Source organism: Myxocyprinus asiaticus, chromosome 28 (genome assembly GCF_019703515.2).
Source record: "Myxocyprinus asiaticus isolate MX2 ecotype Aquarium Trade chromosome 28, UBuf_Myxa_2, whole genome shotgun sequence".
NCBI lineage: Eukaryota > Metazoa > Chordata > Actinopteri > Cypriniformes > Catostomidae > Myxocyprinus > Myxocyprinus asiaticus.
Genome location: NC_059371.1, coordinates 10,286,341 through 10,299,087, shown reverse-complemented (window position 1 = coordinate 10,299,087; position 12,747 = coordinate 10,286,341). Strand labels below are relative to the sequence as shown.

At 37.6% G+C, this 12,747-nt stretch overlaps 1 protein-coding gene across 4 annotated transcripts in view; it reads right to left on the bottom strand.

Annotated features, from left to right (window-relative positions):
• Window positions 1-12,747, bottom strand: part of LOC127419279 (extracellular sulfatase Sulf-2-like) — a 223,310-nt gene that overhangs the window by 12,563 nt on the left and 198,000 nt on the right. For 2 of the 4 annotated variants that reach the window (XM_051660561.1, XM_051660562.1), the window contains exons 13-21: window positions 8,678-8,909; window positions 7,071-7,308; window positions 6,733-6,829; window positions 5,396-5,490; window positions 4,966-5,028; window positions 4,391-4,560; window positions 4,162-4,304; window positions 2,754-2,877; window positions 1,176-1,209 (exon numbers count right to left, since the gene is read on the bottom strand). In XM_051660561.1, coding sequence (XP_051516521.1) covers window positions 1,176-1,209; window positions 2,754-2,877; window positions 4,162-4,304; window positions 4,391-4,560; window positions 4,966-5,028; window positions 5,396-5,490; window positions 6,733-6,829; window positions 7,071-7,308; window positions 8,678-8,909 — 1,196 coding nt within the window. The remainder of the gene's footprint in view (window positions 1-1,175; window positions 1,210-2,753; window positions 2,878-4,161; window positions 4,305-4,390; window positions 4,561-4,965; window positions 5,029-5,395; window positions 5,491-6,732; window positions 6,830-7,070; window positions 7,309-8,677; window positions 8,910-12,747) is intronic. The other 2 variants (XM_051660559.1, XM_051660560.1) reach the window with 1 other exon arrangement.

The following is a 12,747-nucleotide window of genomic DNA, read 5'->3' as shown; positions in this document are numbered from 1 at the left end:
TGCACCCTTGATCCCTATTTAGTGAATGACTTAACCTCCAGTGTGCTGTCTGTCTGCACTGGTCTCAGAACAGTTCGAAATGCACCTTATTTTCATCCTAACTCCATATAAAGCCTCTGAGAGCAACATTTTTCAGCTTTTGCATGAATACATTTATACTCAATGCATTTACTAATGTTAATGAACAGAACTGTATTGTACAGTGCTAAAAAAAAAAATAATATAACAAAATTAATATTAAAATGAAGCAAAATGACCCACAGATGTGTTATATTTGATATAACATATTTATATATGTTTTTTAACTTTTGAGGGAATAATGTCCCATTTTCCACATATATGGATTTTATCTTTATCAACACTCTAATGCGCAAAAAATGATTGGATTTTTTAAAGCGGCATATCAAACAAAACTAGAGATGCTACTCTTTACATACAAACAGGTTTCAAACAAAAAACTTTAAGAGGTTTCTTACCAGAGGCACATTTGTTGGCGCTGCACCAGTAGTAGCGGAAATCAATGTCATGCTGTTCTTAAATGACAGTGTAGAACTTGTGAAAGTCTTGTGAACAGTATTCAGTCGGTTTTATTTCATTTAAATTATGCGTTGCGTATAGTGAAGCCAAAATACAATGTCCACACATGTGGACGCGGGGTCGCAAGAGGTTAAAGGGGGCATTCAGACCGAACCTACAGGAATTACGTTGGTGACGTATAAACAGAAGTTCATGTGCCTAGAGAATTAGTCCCACTGCTAAATGGATAATTTAGACAACTAATAACACCCCTTTTTGTACAGAAGTATTAGCATAAATGTACAAAAATACGAGTGACACATTTAGGCTTTTAAATACTCCAGAATGCCTTGCCCCATAGACTTCCATTCCAAATGTATTACCATAGACACATTTTCATTAGAGCTTGAAAGTGGAACATTCCTTTAAACACAAAAGTCTTTCAGTATGACAATGAAGTCTTCTCCTTCATTTCACATTGACGACTGAATTCCTGTGATGCCTTTGTGTGCGATGTGCATCAGACTACTTAAACATTCACGTTTAAGCTCCAAGCTATCTACAACAGAGCTGCGGAAGTGGATTAGTATTTTCATTCCAAGTAATCTTTACATTTGCCCTCTAGTCTAAATGGGGATAAATTAATTTGGCAGTGATACCTGTATTCATCAAAGCTGCTTCTCTCTTTACCTCCTGAAGAAGAGACAATATCATTAGTTAGAGACTGTAAAAACAATGTGACGTACAACCCCATTAATCCTTACGAAAGCATCACCAGAAAGTCTGCCAAATCTAGGCTTCTGCCTGAGGGTCATGTGGTAGGTCAAACCTTGATTTCTTACTTTTTGACTTGCTATTGCTAGTCAGAGGCAGGTTGTTTTAGAGAAAGAAGACAATCTCATTCCAACAAGGTTAATGGACAAAAATGTGTTTAATACGCCCCTTTGAACAAGATGAGTCATTAATATATTTGGTCCATTTTAGTGTTTTTAGGTGTTTTATCTTTTTAAAGATCATTTTGTCAACTTTAAAGGAATATTCTGGGTTCAATACAAGTTAAGCTCAATCTACCGGATTTGTGGCATAATATTGATTACCACAAAAATGTATTTTGACTCGTCCCTCCTTTTCTTTAAAAAAAGCAAAAATCTTGGTTACAATGAGGCACTTACAATGAAAGTGAATGGGGACAATTTTTGAATGTAAAATACTCAAAAGTATAAACACAAGACATAAAGGATATGCATGTACACACGATTTTAGTGTGATACAATCACTTACGAGCCTTTTCTGTGTATAGTTATATAGCCAATTTTACAACTTCATTGCCATGACGATATAATGTCAACAAACTCTAAAATGACTATAAAAATTACATTTTAAACAACTTTACAGCTCAAATAATGCATGAGTTTTAACAGAGGAATTAATGTAACTGCTTTTATAAAATTATAAGCTTCACATTTCTGTGTTTAAACCCATTAAAAATTGGCCCCATTCACTTCCATTGTAAGTGTCTCATTGTAACCAAGATTTTTGCTTTTTTAAAGAAAAGGAGGGATGAGTCGAAATAACTTTTTGTGCTAATCAACATTATGCCACAAATGCTGTGGAATGAGCTTATCTGAACCAGGAACATTCCTTTTAGTAGTTGATTTCATGGGGTCTTTTAACAAATGTTTGTTAGAAGGGTAGAAAGTGTAAAATTGTTTTTTAGAATGAATCAATTAGTTAATCAATGAATTAGCCTCTGCTGTCTACATATATCACTGGAGTGATCGCTTCTCCTGAAAAATAGATTTCAATCCTTGTTATGAGATTGACTATGTGAATGTGGACGACATGTCAGATACAACTAAGAACATTTTAACATCATAATCTTTTACTTGCTCTTGCTCTGCAGCATGCTGTTTGGCACAGCAGAACAAGTTTACCCTTCAGGACAGCAGTTCAGTAGGTGATGGTACGAGCTTCTGTTTGCATAAAAAAAAAACAAGGAGGACAGAAAGCAAGGCAAAGCTAGTGGTCAGGTGAGGATGATGATGATGAAGATGTGATATTTCCATGTCACCTGTCGGTCCTTACGGAGGGAAGTGTGTGTGTGTGGCAACCAAACTATGTGAATGTACGCATCATATAAGTGTGCGTGAAGATTTTGTATTTCCATACAGATGCACGGACGTGTGCTGTGGAGGTGTGTTTATTTCCATGCAGAAATGCGGGTATGTGTAACTCACCGATCTCCAGGTTGCGTGTGCGGGGGTTACACTGCTTGTGGCCTTTACAGCCTCTGAGCTCCATGAGCTGAACATGCAGTTGATTAAGCACATACCGGTCCAGAGTGTTCACTGCATTCACCAACTAAATGTACAAAGAGAGAAATAAAGAAAGATTTACCATAACAAGCATCATTGAAGGGATAGTTCACCCCAAAATGAAAATTCTTTCATCATTTACTCACCCTCATGCCATCCTGAATGTGTTAGACTTTCGTCTGCACAACACAAACAAAGATTTTTAGAAGAATATTTCAGTTCTGCAGGTCCATACATTGCAAGTGAATGGTGACCAGAACTCAAAAGCTCCAAGAAGCACATAAATTCTGCATAAAAGTAATCCATATGACTCCAGTGGTTTAATCCTTATCTTCTGAAGTGATACGATAGGTGTGGGTGAGAAACAGATCAATATTTAAGTCCTTTTCTACTATCAGTCTCCATCTTTGACCAGCCCCGACCAGCAGGTGGCGATATGCATGAATAATGCAAATCGGCAAAAAACAAAAGAAGAATGTGGAATTGAAAGAGAAAGTGGAGATTTATTGTAAAAAGACGACTTAAATATTGATCTTTTTCTCACCCACACCTATCCCATCACTTCTGAAGGCATGGATTTAACCACTGGAGACATATGGGGTACTTTTATGCTGCATTTATGTGCTTTTTGGAGCTTCAAGGTTTTGGTCACCATTCACTTGCATTGTATGGACCAACAGAGATGAAATATTGTTCTAAAAATCTTTGCTTGTGTTCTGCAAATGAAAGAAAGAATACACATCTGGGATGTCATGAGGGTGAGTAAATGATGAGAGAATTTTCATTTTTGGGTGAATTATTCCTTCAGTGCTTCTGTGACAAGTAAGATGTAATTGAAATCAAGTGAATTTGTTTTTTCTACTTGGTTAAAAGTCATTTATTTGTTAATTTATTTAGGTAATTATTTAGCATTTTTATATAAATTACTTAATACAAACATGGTAAACAGAAACTGTTAAAAGATCTTGTACTGAATGTTGCTAAACTCAACATAAAACGGTATTTGTAATTTAACTTCCACAATGTGATTTGTGAGAAACAGAATATTCAGTGAAAAATAACACTTGATCCATTGGATTTGACTGGTTATTTACACACCAATGTGGCCTTGGTTACGTCAGCAAAAAATTGAAATAATTTCAAAGAAGCTTTAATGTGAGTCCCTGCCATTGTATTGTAAAGATCCGCCGTTTTGTGTACCACAAAAGAAAAGAAAGACATGTTTATGTTATACAGTTTATGACATGAGGATGAAGTTTCCTTTTTGGGTGAGCTATAAGTAAATCGGGTCAGTTTTGATTTCATCTCGTCTTTAAATATGACCACTGACCTGATAAGGATCTGTGTTGATGTCAAAGTACTCCAGAAATCCAGTGGCAAATTCACAGAAAAGGAAGTTGTGTGTCTCATTAATTGTCCTCATGCACCAGTAGGTGTTGTTATTGGCACTGGTGCATGCACAAAATGGCCCCACTGCAAATAAAGACACAACAGAAAGTGATAAGTGGATCCAGCTCAGACTCAAAGACAGTGTTTGTGTGTGTGCTTGTGTGTCTCACATGTCCAGAATGGTGCAGTCTGCCAGTGCTGGTTGTCATGTGTGAAGCAGGTGAGGCCAGGCATGCTGCAGGTGTCATTGTTACGCAAACGCTTCAACAGCTTCCTCAGTTTCTTCTTGCGCTTTTGTTCCATCAATATCCAGGCCTTCTTGTCCTTTTCCTGCCCTTTCCTACAGAGAGCGAGAGAGAGAGAGAGAGAGAGAGAATAATCAATAACATGATCATACATACAGATGCAGCCTTTAAAAACGCATTCAAAAAGAGAAAAAGATCCTGCAATTTCATGTGGTATCATGCAATCTTACTGTAGGTGCCGCAGGAGAGACAAGATCAAAAGGGGGCGAGGCAGTTATGTATCGTTCTTTGAACAAACACCGTTTGCTAATAGTTTAGCGTTACATATGGGAGATGTAAGGAGCGTAACTAATGTATTTCAATTCTAAGAAGCCAGTCTGGCCCGCTTCTGCACTATTTTGTGCGATGGGCTGCGTGAAAGCATGTGATAAAAAAGCATGCATTCACATGCTGCATCTGTTCACATATGTATCCACTAATATATACAGACAGAAACCCACCTGAATGGATGGACACTTCCTGTTTTGTATTTTCTCAGTTTACTCTTGTATTTGGACTTGTAACTAAAACAGAAAAAAAATTAAAAAGACAATTAATGACAGCCAACAGTTATTAAAAATAATGTTTATTAATATTATACATTTTTAAATAATATTTATTATTATTATATTTAATATAATAATTATAGATTAAATACGTTATATATTATAAATACATCATATTATTTATATTAATAATTATTAATTTTTTAAAACATAAATTGACTTGAAGGAATAGTAATTCAAAGCTTTCAGAGTAATTAATTTGCTAATCCATTATAGACAATCAATATTTCATCTGACATGCTTCCATGTGAACAGAGTTCATTTAGAGTGAATTAGAGAAATACAGATCAACAGTGAAGAGATGATTGACAGATGTCATTCTCACAAGTATTTGCTGCAGTCACATTCCCCAGGCCGTGCCTTTTTCAGGTGACCTCTGACCTCACGCAGGTTATTGATCTTTGTCTGGAGTGTTTCGATCTGGAAAAGAGGGGACAGTGTAGATAATAACACAGTGGTCTATGAGGGTTTATCACCCTCATGTAGTTTTAACCCTGTTTGACTTTCTTCCATGGAACACAAAAGGAGATATTTAGCTGAATGTCCCAGATGCTATTTTCTATACAATTAAAATGGATTTAAAGGTGTAGTTCACCGAAGAATGAAAATTCTCTCATCATTTACTCACCCTCATGCCATCCCAGATGTGTATGACTTTCATCTACAGAACACAATTGAAGATTTTTAAAGAACATTTCAGCTCCGTTGGTCCATACAAATGCAAGTGAATGGTGACTAAAACGATTAAGCTCTAAAAAGCACATAAAGGCAGCATAAAAGTAATCAATAAGACTCCAGTGGTTTAATCCATGTCTTCTGAAGTGATCCAATCGGTTTTGGGTGAGAACAAGCCAAAATGTAACTCCTTTTTTACTGTACATCTTGCCATTGCAGTCTCTCGGCACGATCATAATTTCAAGCTTGATTACTCTTTGTAGTGCTTGATGCATGCGCAGAGCGCTAGATGGTGCTAAAGGAAGTGTAATCGAGCTCGAAGTCATGGTCGCCAAGGAGACTGCTGTGCAGTGAAAAAGGAGTTACATTTTGGTCTGTTCTCACTCAAAATCGACTTCAGAAGACATGGATTTAACCATTGGAGTACTTTTCAATGCCTATGTGCTTTTTAGAGCTTCAAAGATTTAGTCACCATTAGTCACTTGCATTGTGAGGACCTACAGAGCTTAAATATTCTTCTAAAAATCTTTGTGTTCAGCAGAAGAAAAAAGTCATACACATAGGAGATGGCATGAGGGTGAGTAAATGATGGAATGTTGTCACGCTCCAAAAAGGATAAAAAGCACCATAAAAGTAGTCCATACAACTTATTCCAAGTCTTTTTAAGGTACATACTCTACAAGATAACTTTGTGCGAGGAACAGACCAAAATTTAAGTTGTCATGCGCTGACTTCTTTCTGTTCATATGGTACACTTGTATGGCACGTTTATGGTGCTGTTTGCACATTTTGGTGCTTGAATGCCCCAGTTCCCAGCCACTTACACTGTTATGGATAATAGCAGCTCAGATATTCTGCTTTGGTTTTCCACAGAGGGAATAAATCAACATGAGGTCAGAAACGTATGATATTTATTTATTTATTTATTTATTTTTGTGCGTGTGCGTGTAATTATCTCTTTAAAAATTGGTGCAGTATGATTCATACTTCATGGTCGATATGGAGCTTGTGGTCCTTCCATGCTTGCAGTGATTTGTACAGACCAACATCACATTTCACAGTTTCATTGGCCAAAATGGAACACCTGCAAACAGACACACTCATGGCTCTTGGCTTTTTAAATGGAGAAATACCTTAGACTTATAATAAAATTATAATAACTTCAGATAAACTTACACCTCGACCCAAAAAGTTACCCCTATTTTTCTGGCATTTTAAGAACTTCTAAAAGAGTATTTGCTTTATATACAGTATGAATCAATTTTCTAATTGATTAAGAATGTCCGGGAATATCCCCAAAATAGGGTTTGACAGATCTAGCTCACCTGTGAGTGACTTTAATAGAGGAGGGCACACTCAGACTGTTACTGGTCTGGCTGACAGCAGTAGGTCCCATACCACTGAACTCGCCCTCATCTGCTGGGCTCTGTCCAATGCTGAGGTTCCTGGCACCCGTGGGTCTGTATTCATGATGCAGGTCCACTGCATACAGATCTCCCCCCATCTCCATGGAGACAGCACGGGCATAGCGGTTCCTAGAGTAGCTCTTCAATGATTTCAGTTCTGTAAGAAGAGGTTGGTTTTACTATTAACCTCCACCAGGGGGCAGCAGAGGCACACAGACTCAATCAGAGAATGTGCAGGAATTAGCCTTGAAGTTCAGTTTCAGGCTAGCACCATCTTTGATTTTTAATAGGAATGAAAATGAGGCTGTGAGGGATAGACTTACAGTCTCTTCAATGGCATGAACGGTATAAAGCTGTATAAAGCTCCTAGATCACATCTGATTGTCCACAACTCATGTTGTCTGGAGTTCATTGTACACTGAATGTTCTTGGACAGATTTGTTTATCAATGTTTTGTCCGCGGAACGATCCAAAAACACTTTAAACTGAAGTACAGCCCATTGAAGAGACTGTAAGTCTATCCCTCACAGCCTCCTTGTCATTCCCATTAAAAATTAAAAATGGTGCTAGCATGAAAAAGGTCTACAGCTGCAGAAGAAAAATAAATAAATAAAATAAACACTGCCTTTGCAGGCTGTATTTGGAAGTATGAAGGCATCAAGCATTTCAGAATCCAGTATTTGTATGACAACCTGTCTACTCAACCTGTTTTTTTTTATTTTTATTTTTTTTATTATTATTTATGACTCAATTTCTACTGAGAAATAGGCTTTGTAGTTACAAAAAAATTTGCTTGGTTATGTCTACAGCTTTCTTGAATTTGACATTACAGTAAGGTGCCTTGCAAAGCTTTCTGAAACCAGTGTTCCTTCAGTCACAAAACGTTGACTGACTTAGCAGTGAGGTGCAAAGGAGCTGCCATTATATTTTAAAGAGGTCATGACATGAGGAATCAAATTTTCCTTTATTCATTTTTTACATGTAAGAGTTCATTGTACTATACTGTAAAAACACACCGCAATTTCAGAACTCAAAACATCTTCCTCACTGCAAAAAGAGCATTTGTTGAAACCAAGCTGCCAAAATGACTTCTTCTCTACTTCCTCCTTATTGTGATGTCACACAGTGGTAGACATTTGCATCTGACCACCTCTGACCACAACAACACATCAACGCCTACTTTACCTTATCACTTCTGTAGCCCCACCCAGTAGTGGTGAGCAGTGAGAGAGCAGGTCAGTCAAGAGCAGAGAGCCAATCATAACAGTGGGCGTTTACTGTCAAGTCTTAAAGGGGAAGAAGCACCAAAACCGAGTGTTTCTGACAGAGGGTCAGAATGAGGGTGGAAAATGATCATGTTTTACAAATACATGACAGTTTTTGTTTTTTTGTGCAAAAAAAACTTTACTGATATTGTAAAAGGAACCTCAAGGAACATATTAAAATAATAAAAAAGGCATGTCATGACCCCTTTAAGGACATGCTGTGTGTGTTTGTAGCTGTGCAGGACGTCTGGTTCTACTCACTCTTTTTGGAGAACAGTTTACTCTTTGAGAATGTGCTTAGTCTGTAAGTTTTGGGCTCACAGTTGCAGCCTTGAGGCTCAGTGTTCACACTGACATCAGCGCTCATGCTCTGAAGGTACATCTGTGATTTTAAGCTGGTTACAGACGGCTTGCTCACGGTGGACAGACTGGCCATTCCTTTGCATTTAGATAATCTCAGCTTCCCTGTGGCGTCTTCCACACACTGCCACTTCTGCAGAGAGAGACAGAGTGATCTTCATGTATTTTCACTCTTAAAGATTACTCTTAAAGTACCATGGTACCAAAAAGTAAAAAGACAACTAAACGACAGATTTCTTGACATAATTAAAGGCAACTGAGCATAATCTTACAAATTCTTATAAAACACACATGGGTGTTTCTTCAACTTCAGGTACTTTCATGTCTCAGCGGTTGATTTTTATTAAACAAGCACATTTCAAACGTTTGTTATTTTGTTACATGGTCACATTAAAACTGTCTTTTTACCAGGTCTTCATCATTTATTTTTGGTACTTGCCTTGTATGTAAAGATTTTAATGTTTTAGCCTTGTCCCAGGCCAAGACTTATTTTTAAGTATGAAAATCCATTATAAAAATTATTAAATTTTTTTTTGTTTGTTTTTTTGGATCCCCCCCCTTTTCTCCCCAATTTGGAATGCCCAATTCCCAATGCGCTCTAAATCCTCTTGGTAGCGTGGTAAAAAAAACGTCTCAATCCGGGTGGCGGAGGACGAATCTCAGTTGCCTCCGCGTCTGAGACTGTTAATCCGCGCATTTTATCACGTGGCTTGTTGAGTGCATTACCGCGGAGACCTAGTGCATGTGGAGGCTCCACGCTATTCTCTGCGGCATCCACGCACAACTCACCACGTGACCAACCAAGAGCAAGAACCACATTATAGCGACCATGAGTAGGTTAACCTAATGTGACTCTACCCACCCTAGCAACTGGGCCAATTTGGTTGCTTAGGAAGCCTGACTGGAGTCACTCAGCACGCCCTGGATTCGACTCCAGGTATGGTAGTCAGCGTCTTTACTTGCTGAGCTACCCAGGCCTCAATTATTACATGTTTTAAACTATGATCATCTAAACAAAGAGTGAAATAAACAAACCATTTTAATATTTATTTTTTGTGAAAATAAGTCTATCAATTAATAAAATATTGTGATTGTCCCACAGTTGTGTCGTCATTTTCACCATCCCAAACAACTTTGCCCCTAATAACAATGAAATAGGACTGAGGGTACGTTTACATGACAACGATGTACTAAAAACGGAAACGTTTTTCCTTTGCATTTTTGAAAAGTTTCGTGTACAGACGACAATGTTGTCAAAACGATCCCCGTTCACACAGATCCGCGAAAACGACTAAAAACGCTGTATTATGCATGCCAGGCCAGTAGTTGCCGATGTCACTTTGTAAAGAAACACTACACGCCTGCGCACATAAGCATTCTTCCACAGAACGGTGAATACAAACAATTGAAGATGGCAAAAGCATCAAGCAATTTTGTCTGGACAGACGATGAGTTTGCTTTATTACTACAATTACTTTGCTGGAGAAGCGTCAGTAAACTCAAATTCTTGAACAACACAAACACTGTCCTGTAGTCCGCCAGTGTAGTTTTGAATGTCTCGCGCGTTGTTTTGAAGTACTCCCATGCATGCCTATAGACTGAATACGTAATACTCGTGCCCATGATGTCATCGTTTTCACAAATTTGCATTTTTGTATGTTTACATGGATACGAAAACGGCATCTTTTTCAAAAACTTGCACTTTGAAACTCGTTTTCAAAAGTTTGCGTTTTCAGGCCCCAAAATGCCGTTGTCGTGTAAACGAACAGCCAAAATGCACAAGTTTTCAGTTTTTAGTTGAAAATGTTGTCGTGTTAACGGCCCCTGAGATATGAAGAAAACAAAGAAAAATCAAGGTATATGTCACTTGTGAGCAGAGTACTTTTATTGGGTATAATTCCCAATCAAGCTGTAATTTTTACAAAAATTATGCAATTAGTGTGAAAATATGTCATTTTGTGTATTTAAGATACATAAAATGTTAGCTATAAAATTAGCCTTAGACAAAGGAGTCGTCTATTTCAATTAAAAACTGTAAAAATCTAATTTCCTTCAGTGACATTTCCACCACAGAAATCTATTAAACACAACACAGAATTTGAGATGTGCAGGAAATCACACTGTGGTGGGGGAAAAATGAAAATAAAGACATTAATCTCCTGTGATGCATGTATATACAGAACAATGCTGGACATTGTTAGTAGACAAATTAAAACTATTAGTGAGAGTGTGAAAAATGGTTTAACAGGACTTTACTTTCTAAAGTCCACAGGGCTAAAAGTGCCCAAAGCTGAAGAAACACCCACATACACACTTTCCTCTGTAACTGTATTTGTGACTGAATTATATTAGACAGCATCTGCTCATAGGGACAATTGACACCCCGAACCCCTATTAACTTTTCACCTCATATGACAAGTATGCATGCTTGTTCCTGTGTGTGTGTCTGTGTGTGTTTATACAGCAGAATTAAAAGGTGAGAATTACCCCCCTGCACTGTGTCTGTGCTCTTACTTATCTGTAATTATCACAAGATTACAAATCCACCTCATTAAAAGCCTCATTAATGAGGAACATAATTTACACTGCTCTCATCAGAACACCAAGGTTTCTACTCCTATTATTATGTTAAACAGAGTGAAAGCAGAGTGAACAGCATGCGGAAAAATGAAGCATACCCTAGCCTTTAATTAAAATCTAAAAATATGATAATGTGTCTGCACAGATAATGATAATGTACAGATACCATATTTATCTTTATTGGGAAGGGTTAGGGGACATTTGGGGACATCCTCATTTGGAAAAACAATGTATAAATTATAATTCTAAAAATTAAAAAAAATTTCTTTATGGGGTAGGGTTAGGGGGCAAACAAACAGAATGCATTCTTGCGAAAAAAGAAAAAAAAACACTAAATGCAGAGCAATAAATGGAACAAAATGCAGGGGTCTCAAGACGCATTTTTAAAAGATGATGCTCTTTTAACTTGACACGGTCTTTTAAATACGAGGGGCTCATGTGTGAGACGCTACAAAACCACCGAGACGCGGTGCAATGTTCAAAAACATCCGTCTAGAGCATGTTAACAGAAAAACTCTTTTTAAAACAATTTAAAAATGTTAAGCGAAAATTTGCTTTATATAAAAACAATAGAAGTCTGACATGTCCTCATTTTGATAGCTCACTTGACATGGCATCTTAAAAAATGCAATGTTCCTGTGCAACACTGAATTGAACCCATTTACACCTGTATTTAGAACTTTCCACTTGGTATCAGTTCACTCGAAACACATCTTTTAATACCAGGTGTAAACAGTATCAGTGGGTCACTGATTTAAAAAGATTTAAAAATAGCGCATGCAGCACGTTCTGTCATTTTTAGGATGCTGTGTCAAGTTAAACATAGTTTGAAACTTAGAAAAACACATCTTGAGAACCCTGAATTCAGAGTTGAGCATTCTCATCTTGTGTTGTCTGCTGTCTGTAAGAGTGCTTGTTATTTGTACGCAGGGGCAGAGCCAGGAGTTTTTCACAGGGGTGGCTGGGCAGGGGCCAGCGATCAGTCTGTGGTGGCATAGAAATTTTCGGGTAGTACATGTTAAGTCTTGTGCCCAAAAATGGCAATTGCAAGTGGGGTGGCCAGGCTTCAATCCACCCCTGGCCACCCCCCTAGCTCTGCCACTGTTTGTACAGCTGCACATTGCCTGTTTAGCTGGAGTTATGCTTACTCCCCCCTGCTGACAGGGACTTGTAAAAACATGAAGGTGAACATTCTGTATTATAATCCGGAGGCATGATTAATTGCATCAATTTTTAACGTGTAATTTTCTATATAGTTAATCGCACTAAATTAACGCTTTAAATCGACAGCCCTGATAATAAGCTTTAAATAAAAACAACAGAAGTTTATGGTATGTCTATGGTATGTCCTCATTCGATACACTCATGCATGAATAATCACATTAATATAT